This window comes from Centroberyx affinis, unplaced genomic scaffold, assembly GCF_046629955.1.
Source record: "Centroberyx affinis isolate AG114_WGS23_722 - 3 ecotype Tasmania unplaced genomic scaffold, CSIRO-AGI_Caff_v1 ptg004513l_1, whole genome shotgun sequence".
In the NCBI taxonomy this organism is placed as follows: Eukaryota; Metazoa; Chordata; class Actinopteri; order Beryciformes; family Berycidae; genus Centroberyx; species Centroberyx affinis.
The window spans coordinates 3329-17715 of record NW_027282158.1 but is presented as its reverse complement, the minus strand read 5'-3'; the positions used below and the strand labels follow the sequence as shown (position 1 = coordinate 17715).

Genomic DNA, 14387 nt, shown 5'->3' with positions numbered 1-14387 from the left:
CGTATTTCCATGTATGAAACGTTACAATTCAGAAAAGAGAAAGGAACTAAAAAGTGCACAGGAGAATAATCTGCTCCTGTAGTTAGTGAAGCACGGACAGCAACAGTGATGTTGTCATGTGATGAACCAAGGAGGGAAATTGCTCATATTGTCACGAGACAACTCAACATATGGCTTGATCAACAATTTATTCAACACAAGAATCATTACTAACACAATATATACAAATTCATCAAGATAGAAAACTATTTGTAAAAAAACAAATAGATAATACACTGGATAACACAATATAAAAACAAGTCAGAAGTCTTTTGGGTGAATTCCTGTCTTTTTAAATCTTTTCTTCTTTCATTCATCTTCATTTTTCCATTTTTGTATCCTCTGTAGTGACGTCCCATGCCTTTTTGTCAATATTTGGGCAGCGGCAGCCTAAGAGTTCGAGCGGTGGGTTCGTGACAGGAAGATCGGTGGTTTGAGTCCTGAAGTGGGCTGGAAAATCTGGGCAGAGTGAGAGTGAATGGGAAATGCTCTTCCCTTCCCACAGCTACCATCAAGCTGCCCTTGAGCAAGGCATCTAACCCTCAGTTTCTCCAGCTGAGCTGCTCAGCGGCCAGCAGCAGCAGACTGTGTTTGTACTGGGCAGCTCCCAGTGCGGATGTCTGTACGCTCGCTCAGTCCAACCTTCCCTGGATAAATAAAGATGATAATAAGAAAAGAAATAATATCAAACTCGTCTTTCTGAGCTGATCTGAGGCCGCTCCCTCTCGCCGGGGCCGGGCCGGTCTTCGCGGGACATCCGGATCAGGTAGCGGCTCGCTGACTGGAGGTTCCACTGGTATTTGGAGAGGATCCTCAGGCAGTCGTCTCTGGAGCAGAGGCTCAGCGAGTACAGTTGCTCCAGCTGAGGAGAGAGGGGACAAGGACAGAGGATGAGGCTCAGCTGCAATGGTGCTACTGTGGCTGTGCATTTAGTTTTTTGCACATACAAAGAAATGGTAACACTTACAGAGAAGAAAACATGAAAAACTAAAGGTGAGACAAAGAAACTCCAAGAGGCTTATAAAAATAACTCGCTCGAAAAGAAAAAAAGAGGAAAACATTCAGCAACAGAAACCACAAAAAACTCAACAAGGAGGGTGAAAAGTTGTCTTCACACTCTTTATAGCAAATGCCCTGTTGATGGGCCAATAAAGCTGCACTAGGCAAGATCTTTATATAAAACACGCCCGTCTTATCAGCCTAAATCACAAAGTGGGCCTGCAACAGAGAAGAGCATCCCATCCCACCTTAATGAAACGCTGTATACTTTCCCTATTTGCCCAAATGAAATTCTGGTGCCAGCTATGCTATGGACACTGGTGTGAAATAATCTCAGTGATGAAGGAAATGACGGACTGAAACCTAAACAGCAGTGAGCAGCACTCTGTCCAGAGAAAGCTGGACTCACCATCATTAGATCTTTTGCCTGCATCGTCCTTTGATATAAAACAATCACAGACCGTCCGGTTTGGTAAAAATTACTGGCATCAAATTGATTTCTGATTCAACTTGATTTCTGGGTATTGAAGTCAAGTTGCTGCCAATTGGGGCCTGCCGATATGCAAAGTTACCTAGCGCAGCTTTAACTTCACGCATAAGAAAAAAGCCTATAAAGCTGTTTTATCAGTGTCAACCATCTATTGGCTTGTACTTGATACCCTGCTCTTCTTACTTCTTACTTCTTCTTTCTAAATGACTCTAGGCAACAAAAGAAACAGGTAGACGTGGGTTTTTTTTTTTCTTTTGTATTCACAATTAGTCACCTTCAGTTGTTGTTCAGCTCGCGTTGGGTTCCAGTCACTACGGCGAAGTGCGCTATGAACTTCCTCAATGGTCACTCCGTGTACCGCCTCCATAACCTGCCGAGAGCAGAGCAGAGCAGGGAGGCTTGTGTTTCACTCCAGGAAACAAAAATGATCACGAAAAAGCATCTAAAAGAGTGAAGAGCCCATCTCATACCTGTGCGACGACAGCGTCCCTGGTGTTCTGCACCTGAGGCGGGTACCGCTCCCTCTCTCGCTCTCGGACTCTCTCCCTCTCTCTGTCCCTCTCTCTGTCCCTCTCCTTACCGTCCGTGTGGTCGTCCAGCTGCGGGGTGGAGCGCGCCATGTGGGCCATTTTAGCCAGGTTGCTGCCCCCGACGCCCTGCTGAGGCTGGGGTTGGGGTTGGGGTTGGGGCTGTTGCTGCGGGGCCTGGACCATCTGCGGAGGCCAGGAGGAGCCCGGGACCGGGTGTACCGTCGGCCTCCGGTCCCGCATCAACATCTGAGGCTTGAGGCGCTTGAGGTTGGGGGGCGGAGGCCTGGGAGGCGGGACGATGCTGGCCTCGCTGAATCTGCGGGGGTCCTGCTGCATCACCACACTGCGTGCCACCAGCGCGCCGTGGATGGGCCGCCCCTGCTGGTCCACTCTGACCCCCATGACGGTCTGAGCCCGGCCCTTCGCTCCACTCAGGACCGACTCCAGGCTCTGAGACATACCTGAACACAGAGGGAGACGCGTTCCAGTACCAGTCCCACCAGTGGGTCCATCATTACCAACACGTTAAGTGGTCAAGCTTTGCTCAAACCCACAGAACTTTATTTTAAATTCTAATCAAGATTTCCAAAGACAACAAATATGTCAGGCTGAATTACAGGGAACGTGTATAAAATTATACAAGACAACTAGATTTTTTCCATTTGACGTAATGGTGCAGCCAAAAAAATTGCCTGAGCTTGACCAGCCTGTGATTCCATTATGAAGTTTCTAATATTAAAACTGAGTGAGTTATGAATATAATGAAAGCTTGTAGGCATACTACAAAACTCAGCAAGTCTGAAAACAGAATAATTTTAAGCAAGAACACATACTTCAGTATGAGAGACAGAATATCTAATATCATTGTTGTACAGTATGACATTTTATTTTTTTAAAGCTACTTGAGGTGAAATTTAAGGGGAACGTCAGGGTGCAAGGGGTTAATGGCATCAGGTCTACCATAATTGATGCTCAACACCACTTTAGACACTATGCACTATCATTTTATAGTTTTTATATTTATTTATATTACCTTTCCTGTATTATTTTTGCTGCTGGCACCCGAATTTCCCCCAGGGGAAATTGCAATCTTATCATATTTCATCTTATCTCATCTTATCTTAATAATACTCCAGGCAGCCTGGGCAGTCTAGGGCAGCGAGGATAGTAAAGTGGCAAGAGGGAAGGACGTAGAATAGCAGCTAAACAAGTTAGTGGCCATTTTTCTCGAGGCTAGAAAGCTCACTGCATCATACAGCTCTCTCTACATCCCACAACTGCTTTTCTGTATCATGGTTTCTATTCCCTCCGTACCTGCCATCCTCCTGAGGTTGGAGCCCTCCCTCTCCCTGCTGGCCGGGCCGGTCCTCCAGTTACCACTGCTGTAGAAACCAGAATTGTAAACACATTAGTCAAACAGCCTTGGGTCTCAGAGTTTACTGACTGACAGCAGATCAAAGTTCAATGTCAGACTACGGTTAACATTCTGGAATAAATTACAGTGAAGGGAAGTTTTTATCTTCTACATAATATAGGCAGTGTACGAACCTTCTGCAACCATAGCTGTATTTAGTTTGCTAGTGCTGATTCTGTTACTACTTTGGGAATCTTCTAATTTGAAAACTTGAAAGCTATAGAGATAACAAATGAAGAAAAAGACACCAAGGTTGCAAAAGCTAGTACACTTTAAAGCAAAATCCCACCCTAAGACACTTTAGCACTGTTAAAAAGCTATTGGTGATGTACCTTGCATTTGTGGGCTTAACATTTTTTTCAGCTTTTTTCATCTAAAACATCAATGGTAAATGTCAGATTTTGGTGTCAGCCCCTCAGAATCAAAGAGCAAGGGTTTCTTTCTTTATTCACCATTTTGCATCAATATTTATCATGCAGGGAGAGATCCATCGTAGAAGAAGCAGAGAGACCAATTTGTCCACCGCCAGTAGCCTCAATAGACCAGAATGCAATGCAGCTACAAGACATGTTGTGTTTTCAGTAAGGGGCGTGACTCTTGCTTTTTCTCGAGTGGAAAAACTCTCACTCTCTTACTACGCTATCGCTCTCTCCACCTATATGCATAACCAACACCTGAAACAAGTTACAAGTTCAGGCCCGTTCTCTGGGGAATGTAGGAAATCACTAACTGAAGCAGAAGTAGACGAGGAAGGTTAAGGGAAAGTGGGTAGACCAAAAAGGTTAACTACAACACAGAGTATCTAAGTGTGGATTTTTCCTTGAAGAGCCTAAATGAGTTCTAACCAAAGCTCTACTGACAGCTTATGGAGAGGAGTTAATGAGGAATATCACTGACTCGTCCAGGCCCTCAGGCGTTCCCCAGCTGCGGTCGCCGTGGACGTCTCCGTGCCCGGTGTGATGCAGGCTGCCTTTCAGCGGGGCTGAGATGTGGGCGGAGCCTGGAGCCGGACCGGGAGCCGGGCCGGGAGGTGGACCTGGAGCCGGACCTGGAGCCGGGTTGGGTGCGGCGGTGCTGGGGGCAGGGAGGTACGGCACGGCCAGGCTGGCAGGAAACCAGCCCACTGCCAGTGTCCTGTGGCTCTGGCCCTTCCACTCACACAGCTCCAGACTGCACAGGGAGAGGCGGCACAGTCAAATCAATTAGAAACACACAGAGATTCTACTGTACAGGTGCACAGGGACCATCTGGGTGCTAACAGGATACAGATAAGCCAGTCTCTCTTTATGCCTGTAATCATTACCATTTAACATCTCTTGGCAGCAGAGACTGGTAAATATCTAAAAGTCTGCATGGCTACTGAAAAACTAAAAAGATTTGCATCATTAATGACCTGAGTATAAGATATTTCCACCCCATTTAACTACAACTACAACTTAAGTCCAACTACTAATAAACTAATCTCAAGCCATAACTTAACATCAGCATTAACAACTGCTGTATTCTTAAAAGGTTTATTTTTTTACATTTTACTGGCATTAAATGTGAAAATATTCAAACCTTGCACACTCAAAATGCATGCTGAATAGGAGGCAGTGTACACTTTGACTTGAATACTTTTTAAGTATCTGTAGATATTAGTTCATGAGCGATATAATGTATCCATGTTGATTTATATGGATTTTTGTGTTGGATTGTGTTCTATGTTGTATGTTTTTGTGAATCTAGGATCTATTTGTAATCAGTAGATTACAAATAGATTATGTGGAATTAAAGTCTGCATGTAGCGACAGGTAACTGCATACGCCTCACTTCTCAGTCTTGACCATAGATCTACTTTATAAAGACACTGTAAAGAGAGTGCTGCGGCTGCTAGACTGAGTCAAAAGAGCAAAGATGGAGAGGAGACTGTGAGGACTCAAATCACAGTTGGAATGCACTGCTGAGAGTGGGCCGGTCTTAAACCCCACGTCTTATCTTAACAAAGGACCATTGTGTCCGTCTGGGTTTTTTTCCCTCTGTTCTTTTTCGTCCCGCCCTCTCTCTCTCACCCGTGGTCTATGACAGTCACAAGGTCGTTGGCCACAAGTGTGAGTTTCCTGGGTTCAGCAAAGTCCCGTATTGCTTGTACCTCCATTGGATGAGCCTGTGGAGGCAGAGAGGCAGTGAGGAGAGAAGTGAGGGCAAAACACACAGATATACAGAAAAAAGGATTAATTTCTGTATTTATTTTATGAGGATATATTGCAATTATAAGCACACTGTGGGTTATCATTAATTGTAGGATTGCAAATTATAGTAACAATTTATGACTTGGTATGACTATGAGAACAGATTGCTCCTAAATGCTCACAACAAAACAAAAGATTCGAACGGTGGTTGGATGTTGATTAGCTCCTGACCTCTGCCACCATAGTGGTGAGCTGGGAGAAGGTGGGTCGGTCGGCGGGGTTGCAGGCCCAGCACTTCCTCATGACGCCGTACAGTTCCTGCGGACAATCCGGCGGTCTCTCCAGGCGCTCGCCCTCTCGCTCCACACGCCACAGAATCTGGAGTAAAACAAAAACAAAACAGCAGAGGGAAGCGATTAAGAGTTAATGGTAGAGATAGTAAAAATCTGAGTCATAGACCGTATTATAAAAACACCATGTGGCAGGTGGAGACACACATTCCAAATACTTTTACACAAACATTTTGGCATCAATATTCTGATGTAGCTGACAAACGCATACCTGTCTGCCAGACAGGCCAAACCAGGGCTCCTCACAGTAGGTGAACATCTCCCACAGGGTGACACCAAACATCCACACGTCTGAGCAGTGGGAGAAGGAGCCGACGCGCAGACTCTCCGGAGCACACCTGGAAGAAAAGGAGGTGGATGGAGCGGAGGGAGGGATGGAGGAGCAGAGGTTAGAGGGGAGAAACGTTAGGCGGCGATCTCCCTGGAAGAGCTGAAAGCATGCCCACTGAGCAAAAGACGTGATTTCAACGTTGCGTCTATGCTTTAGCTCTCATACAGCCCAGGATCATTACGGCTATGTAAAGCAGTAAATACATTATTACAATGAATAAACATCTGTAAATACCAAAAATAAGCACCAGAGAAGTCCTGTAGACTAGTCTACAAGATAATTATCTGAGCACAAGAAGTAATTTCAACATTGCGTCTATGCGTAGCTCTCATATAGTCCAGGATAATATTGTCTATGTATAGACATCTAATAAACTTTCACTTTTCAACCCCATTTAAACTTAATTTAGCCTAGACGGCTATGGCCATTTAGACGTGTTTTAAACATCTAATCAACGTAAAATTGCTCAGTGGGTGAGGTGCGTTGTTTCAGAGAGCTGGTGAGCAAGCAGACTGATTAGCAACTGTTGCTATGGCACCGTAGAAAGACCCAGTCAAAGCATGGTGGGTTTAAGTTGGGCCAAGTTTAAAGCTACAATATGCAACTTTCTGGACATTAAAAAAACAATAAATAAATAGCATATATAAGACATTATCAGTCTGTCTGTCTGTGAGTCTGTGTGTACAAGCCTAAATCCCCCCTTGCCTGAAATTGGCTTTTCAGTGATGTTTGGGACGTTTTTGTGTTTATATTATTCGCTGTGGCTGTGCTTAGCAGTGAGTTGGGTTGTGGCTATCAAGGGTAGGGAAGTCATAGCTACAACAACAATGGAGGAAACCAGTAAGAAACAAAAGAACAGCGAAACTAAACATGCAGCAGACTGGGCCTGTTCAAAAACATGGTGAACATCAGCATTGTTTATTTTTTTTTATTGCAGATTGGCTGCATTTACCATCTGCTTCTTCATTGCCTGTGGTGGCTTTACAGATGTGGGTTGCCTCAGCCTCAGGCTAGATGCCATCTCAAGGTAGGCAGTACTGGGGAATGAATTCAACCAACTGAGGGGGAAGAGGGCGGGACTAGCAAACATTTCCCGCCTGAAGGCAAAAAGCTGCATACTGTAGCTTTCACTTCAAACGGTGCAGTGTGTACCGCAATACGCCAAACCCTTGTGAGGTGAAATGGTTATGCTCCAAAACCATTGAAAACAGTGGAGAAAAGTGCACTAGCACTTCAGCTTCATGCCGTTATTGTAACCGTCACTTTACTGACAGATAACCAGAGCCAAACCAGCAAATCAAGGACCCAGTAATGTTACAATTAAAAGAAAAACCCCTCTCAGGTACTCTTACATTGTTAAATATCATCAATCTGTGATGTTCAATGTGTTATTTTGTGGTGAAGACTTGCTCTAACAAAAGTAATCTCTCAGATTAGTTTTCAGCAAACATCAGTAATGCCCGATCTAATCAATCTTAGACCTCAAACCTAGATTCCCTCCTCCACCTCTGAATTCCCCCTTGTTGATTTTAAGCACCCTCCTATCCTCTCCCCTCCGATCCTCACCAGGCAAACGGGATCCGTCTGTGTGCCGTCATGACGTAGTGGTCGGTCTCCTGGCTCAGGCCCCTCATCAGCCCAAAGTCCCCGATCTTCACCAACTCCCTGGAAGCCAGCAGGACGTTTCGGGCGGCCAGGTCCCTGTGGATGAACCTCCGGCTCTCCAGGTACTCCATCCCCGCGGCGATCTGGGTGGCAAAGAGCCAGAGGCGCGCCAGAGGGTACTCATACTGACGAGAGCGCAGGGTGTCATACAGGGAGCCCAAGGCGGCCAGCTCCGTTACCTGGGGGAAGGAAGAGGAGGAGGAGAGAAGGAGTTTAGGGAGGGAGGAAAAAGAATTCATCATGTTTATTCAGGCTCCTCAATAGATCTTAGATTGAATAGATCCTTGATATAAGTCGAGATATAAATCCATGGAGCAAATAACAGCATCTGAAAGGCAGACCTGAGATCTGTGCGCCAACGGAGATCTGTACCAAGACATAAAAGGTTTTGTACAAGGCTTATAAGAACATCTTACCATCTTGAGCGGCTGTGTGAGCACCACACCATAGAGTCGGATGATGTTGGGGTGGTCCAGGGACTGCATGGTGGTCACCTCCTGGAGGAAGTCTGTCAGTGTTTCTGTCTGTCTGGACATACTGCTCCTCAGGGACTTAACCGCTACAGGCAGCTGAGGGGTAAAGAGAGAGAGATGGAGAAGTCAAAATGTGCCTAAGAATGTGGGTGATGGCTTTTAGTCCAGATGTACAAATCCTAGCTCATTATTGGGGCATTTTCATCTTTATTTTGCCAGTTCAAAGTAGAGAGACAGGAAAGACTGGGAGGAAAGATGACATGTGACAAAGGACCTGGGCTCATTTTTATGGAATATTAACCCAAATCAGTCAGATTCTGTAAACTGTGGTCACTCAAACTGGAGATTTCAGGAGCCACTTTACTGCTGCCAGTTCAAAACCTACTGTAAAGATGCCCCAGATAAATAAACAAATTAATTCAATGCCAAGAGGTTTCCCACTGGAACAGCTGATCAGCTCTTGCAGGCTGAAGTCCCTCACCACTCTGCCGGTGGGCGTCTGCCACTCTCCCCTCTTCACCACCCCGAAGGAGCCGGAGCCCAGCTTCTCCCCCAGCGTCAGCTCGCTGTCCTGGATCAGACAGGGAAGAGCCCGGCTGCCCGCCTCCTGGCCCGGACCCCCTGCGCTCCACTGGTCGCTCCCATCCGGACCTCGACTGCTAAACACCTGCGGACATAAATAAATTCAGGAATTTATTTTATCTAATTGATCCATCTGACTACATAAAGTTCACATAAAAAATAAATGAAATAGAGAAAATGGTACTCCCACTCTAGAGGGTTAATGTAATGAGATGCGTCAGTCGGATACCTTGGCCATCCATGACCGCGGCCGCGTGTTTGTCTTGTAGCGCTTCAGAGCATCCCATAATCTTCTTTGTGCTGAGTGGGATGGAGGAAAAATAGAGGTGAGCATACTCAACATGACGCATCAGTCTGGTTTCACAGAGATAGAAATTAAGCATAACCTGAAACTAAAAACATCACAGGACAGTACAAAACAAATCCTAACTTGATTTTACCCCAAACTTCAGTGTAACTGATTCCTCAAAGGTTTTTTTTGCTATGGTCTTTACTTCATTACATCATGCAGTAACATGTAAACCTTAAAGGTGCAATGATTGTTTTGATTTGAAAACATATTTACTGTGCCAAGTATATTGTTGTTGTTGGGTGAAAATGTTTCATCATCATGTTTTAACATATATCTAAAGATTACATGGCTCTCTGTAGGTTGAGTAAATTCTGCGATTCTTGGGCTTTCAAATCTCACTGGATAAACTAAAAAATGCATAGTCATCAAGCTAAAAACAGGCCTGTTTTTCTTAGCTAAGGTTTTCACCAGACAACAGCGATATGTAATAATTCACTAACTTGAAAGCTGTATTCTTAAAAAGTATCCCTCTGTGCCACTTTATGCCATGCTATTTTTTTATTTTCATCATTTCATTAAACTGTATTTAACTCTACATTGAATAGTGTCGTCAGGATGACATCGCTTTGATGACATCTATGCAGTTTTGGCATATATGTGTGATTAATGTGCAGATTTCAGATATATTATTTCTGTGCACCATGACAGTTCAGTCAGTGTCTGTGAACTTGCACCACTTGTGATGTAAAATCAGGGGCGGCTCCATAGACAATGAATGGAACCCTGATTTTGTTGACCAATAAGATGCTAAGTTGAGTTGTCACACTAAAATGAAGTTCATAGTCTAGCATTGCTAACAACTATGACCCAGAATTTGGCTGCAAGAACTCACACAAAACTCTGCGTCAACAAAGTGCACCATTCACTGTCTATGGAGCAGTGCCAGATTTTTCATTCCAGTAACATCTCAATTTCAACGGTCAGTTCTCCAGTTTCTAGCTTTAGGAAGGAGTGGTGCACGTTCACAAGAATCTGTCCTGGGGCACAGAAATAACGTGAATTTTTTAAATGGGTGGCATTCCCCTTTAATTCATGCCTATGAACCAAACTCCTACATAACTATCAGCTTGAAACAAAGGACCAGGGAGGAATCCATGACTGAATCCATGGAGTGACCAACAGCATTTGAAAAACAAACAAACTACTGTGGGAAAACAGAAGGCAATGCTTTTGTAATAGAGAGCTCTCCCTTGTGGTGAACCAAACAGTTATTACTGAGCCGATGGGGAAATCCTCTCTGGTCGAAGGAGAAGACTATGCACGTAGCAGTAATCAGCCTGAATTAACGGAGCGGGTCGGACTAACCGGGTTTGCTGATTCCAATCTGCTCGAGGTCGGACTCCTTGACGTAGGCGAAGTGCTCGATGCGGGTGATGTTGAGGCCGTCCCGGACGCGCAGGTAGAACTTCTCCAGCTGGACCTCGGCCAGGAGCTGGTACAGCCATTGAGTGTCCTGGTCCATCAGCATGACCTGGCCTGCCAGGCGCCGGCCTGCCTTCAGGAGCAAAAGGGCAAAGGTCACAAGACAGCGCAGGGCCAGTTTGTGTGGACAAATCAGTTTTTTTAAATCTGTCTTTTGTCGTTTCTCTTTTAAGTGTTAAACATTTTACTGATGTGCTAATCATTCTAAGTGCCTTTTTCATTCAGCCGTCGTCTTCAGGCCACGTTTTCCAGTCAGGCCACATGAGAGAAAGTCAAAGATCCAATTAGGAGAAAGTGTCCTTGCTGAGTCTTCCTCAGCTCATTAAAGAGCCTGTTTTACAGTATCTGTGCTCCCACTCGGGCCTCGTTTGGTAACCATGGAGATCTAACAAAAAGCCCTTGATGTGCGGTGTGCAGCAGGGGGGCTACTGAGCTTTCAGTGGTGTGCCAAAATTTAACAAGTTGTTTGTTGGTACCCGACAAAGAGGAGGAATCTCATACAGGCGACTAATTTACTGTCTGCTGATCCAAGTTTTATTGTATCAAAGTTTTACAAAGACTCAGTATCCCCCCTAACAGAATGCTACACCTTCAAGCTGACAAAAATAGACACAAGATGGGAAAATTATGGTGCTTCTTTTTTTTTTTGGATAATCAAGAGAACATGAAAGTGTGCCATGAATTGCATTTGCATAGACTCAGACTAACGAAGCAGCAGTTAGCCACACAAATGAAACTGAATATGAGATAAGAAGTAAGAAGTAAATGGGTGAAAGATGATAGGAGGCGCAGAACAGTTCGGGCACAGAGGAAGAGAGGAACAGATGGATGAGCGGACAGAGCGGGGCAGGAAACAAAGACAGAGATAAAAGTGTTGCTGTTTTTTTTTTTTCCTCTCTTCCCTCAGAAGCATGAACGTCAGTCACAGACGACGATCTTGCAAGGAATCCTGCAGCAATGCCACAAACCCAGACATGGAAACAGCTTGTGAAAGGTTTAGAGGTTCCAGTCCGACCGGATCCTCTTCACACAGTATTTACGTAACTGCGTTTACAAAATCCACAAGATGCTTGACTGCTGAAGACATACTTTGTGTGGGAATTATACCATGAAATAGCAGCATGACTGAATAAACTGATATGGGTGGTGCCGGTGTCACTTTCACTTTCTAATGAACCACCTGTTTTCCAGTTTATATTTATTTAAATATCTTTATTGTAGACAATTGTAGACTCGCTCTGCTTCTCTTTCTCCCTCTTTCTCTCTTGTTGTTGTTGTTGATGATGTTCAATATGTACAAGTGTCTTAATATGTGTTGTTTTAAAATGATGGACTGGAAGATTAGCCTTTGGGCTAAAAGAGAGCCAAATAAAACCAAATCAAAATCAAACACAATCTTCTGCTTGAGCTTTCCTACAGTACGCCAAGGGTGCAGCAGCAAGAGTGATAAACCTTGTATTCTTCCTCTTTATTGCAAATTCATACAACTTTTCATAAAAATGCTGGCTGCCTTCAGGTCTATGTATGCCTGGTTGGTACTGTAGTCATAAATCATCCTCTCAGTGTGTTATCAGCAGGCCGAGCAGAGCGGCTGTGAGTCAGGAGGACCTTCAACATTCCTGTGTCAACCACCCAGGGAAACCTTAACTAAGTGACTGCTACAGGGTTATTGTGCGTCTACATTTCACGGCTGTCTTGGACAGATGAACAGCCTGTTATAAAACACTCTGACACACAGACAGACCGACCGACCGACTGACACTCTAACCAGGCAAATCCAAGAAGGGGCTAGTCTGGGCTTGTGTTACATTGTACCTAAATTAATTTCCAGGGACAACTCCCTAACACACCCCCAACTGGATCTCACACCAGACAAATTCTCTTCAATTCAAATAAAAAAAACAAGAACTTCACTGTGCAGCAAAGGCAAGTGGGCTGGTAAACAGAGAGGTCAGCTCTGGCTCTGAGATCATCCCCTCTCTATATGTACAGAGTGATGAATCTTTAACCCACCCAGCTACTGAATAATCCTCCCAGCCTAATGGCATGTGTGATATTCATTTAACATTGCTGAGGAGTCACCGGTAAAGCTTGCCGCTCTTTTATCATGCGAGCTATTATCAGACAAGTTGGCTTCAAGTGGCCAACAGGATTGTTTACCCAGTCCGGCATCAACTTCTGTTTGACTGCCTTTCTTTACGCACGTGATGGCTGCTTCCTCTGGGTGAAGCCAAGATCAAACCAATGGGACACACACACACTCAGTGCTTGATCAGTGACAGAGGAAAGAGTGTGACAAAGCTGCTCAAACACAAAACACCTGCAAAAGGAAGTGCATGGAGTGTTAAAACCACTGTGTCACTAATCTTTATCCATCAACAGAGGGTGTGCCTCTCAAAAATATACATGACCTTAGTCCTATGCAAAACTGTATGGACAACAGCATGGGAGTGTGTAGAGACTTATTTGGGCTCACCACTGAGTTCATTTTGCTGGAAAAGGAAAAAAGGCATGACAGGTATGCACCTAGAGGAAACATTAATAGTCAAATATAGAGTTTTGTTAAAGATAAACATGATAGATAAAGCTATAGACAAACCAAAGCTGGAGAAACGACATATCTGACTCTTGCTTATTTTTTTTATCTGCATTTAGGTGCATTTCAGGACTGTTTTATGTCATTAAACTTGCTGGACTACTCAAGTTACATATTCCTCCAAATGCCTGCAGCGTCCCAGCCAAAGAGAAGCACTGATACCTACCGTTAATGAAAAAGACTCAGTCCTCTGGAGGTTGACAGGCTGTTATTCCTTATGAACCCAGCGTCACATTCACACACGCTCGAGGATAATCCATGTTGGCGACGTCGGCTCTCCACAAATCACGACTCTGCTCTACTAACACTCGACCTTGGTTTAAATTCACCATTTGATAGATAGTTCGACCTGTTTGTCCGCAGCGCTGTATTTTCATTTAGTTTTTCATTTCTCGGCGAGTCATAAAAAGTTCACTTGCGGGATCTACCTGTGTGTTTTCAGCCTGTTTCTCCGCCCCTTCCTGGTTGAGTTTCACTGACCACACCTCTTCTGGGTTCCCACCTGTAGCCTCCTGACAGCAAATCACCGGTGATAAAAATAACAGTCTGCTGCCATAATAAGTCTAATCAGCCCATTAATAACACATATCAGTGCTGTTGGTTCCTAATTAGATAATCACTCATCAATAACTAGTTTAATCAGGGATGTACTGGAGGGTAAACCCATTTAAATCCAGTTTATCCATGTTTTTATTTGAGTTTACACACTTTTTAAGCTGACATGAATGTTTATTTATGAAAGTTATATGAGGAGAGGGTATTTTAAAGAAAAAAAAAAAAAAAATCTTCTGAGAATATAAGAAGTTAATGGTCATAATGGTCATTGTTTCCTTATAATGGCAACAGCAGATCATAGTTTAGCCATGTTTTTATTTACTATTCTCACTGGGTCCAATGTAATAGAATTGGGAAATTCCATAGGAGTCATGACTCCTCTGTCAAAGAAATTAGAATAAAGGTGAAAAATATTTCT

General features: G+C 44.2%; 1 protein-coding gene across 2 annotated transcripts; it reads right to left on the bottom strand.

The window, feature by feature from the left end:
• Window positions 1–211: 211 nt before the first annotated feature.
• Window positions 212–13835, bottom strand: tnk1 (tyrosine kinase, non-receptor, 1). Of its 2 annotated transcripts, XM_071544280.1 has the most exons (15): window positions 13581–13835; window positions 10702–10891; window positions 9274–9344; window positions 8944–9129; window positions 8406–8558; window positions 7891–8168; window positions 6205–6331; window positions 5875–6021; window positions 5524–5618; window positions 4521–4642; window positions 4370–4472; window positions 3373–3440; window positions 1999–2519; window positions 1803–1898; window positions 212–901 (listed from the first exon to the last, which is right to left on the bottom strand). In XM_071544280.1, exons 2-15 carry the CDS (start codon window positions 10862–10864, stop codon window positions 725–727), a joined length of 2307 nt encoding a protein of 768 aa, XP_071400381.1. In that variant the 5' UTR covers window positions 10865–10891; window positions 13581–13835; the 3' UTR covers window positions 212–724. The 2 variants fall into 2 exon arrangements, with proteins under 2 accessions (XP_071400381.1, XP_071400380.1); XM_071544279.1 differs by having other exon boundaries at window positions 4370–4642.
• Window positions 13836–14387: the final 552 nt, after the last annotated feature.

Excerpts from the sequence above, each read along its gene's own strand:
- tnk1 (XM_071544279.1), bottom strand. The coding sequence starts at position 10,864 with ATGCTGATGGACCAGGACACTCAATGGCTGTACCAGCTCCTGGCCGAG. Across the intron at positions 8,169-8,405 it reads TCACACAGCCGCTCAAGATG|GTAACGGAGCTGGCCGCCTT; the intron begins GTAAGATGTTCT and ends TCCTTCCCCCAG. Across the intron at positions 2,520-3,372 it reads CAACCTCAGGAGGATGGCAG|GTATGTCTCAGAGCCTGGAG; the intron begins GTACGGAGGGAA and ends CTCTGTGTTCAG.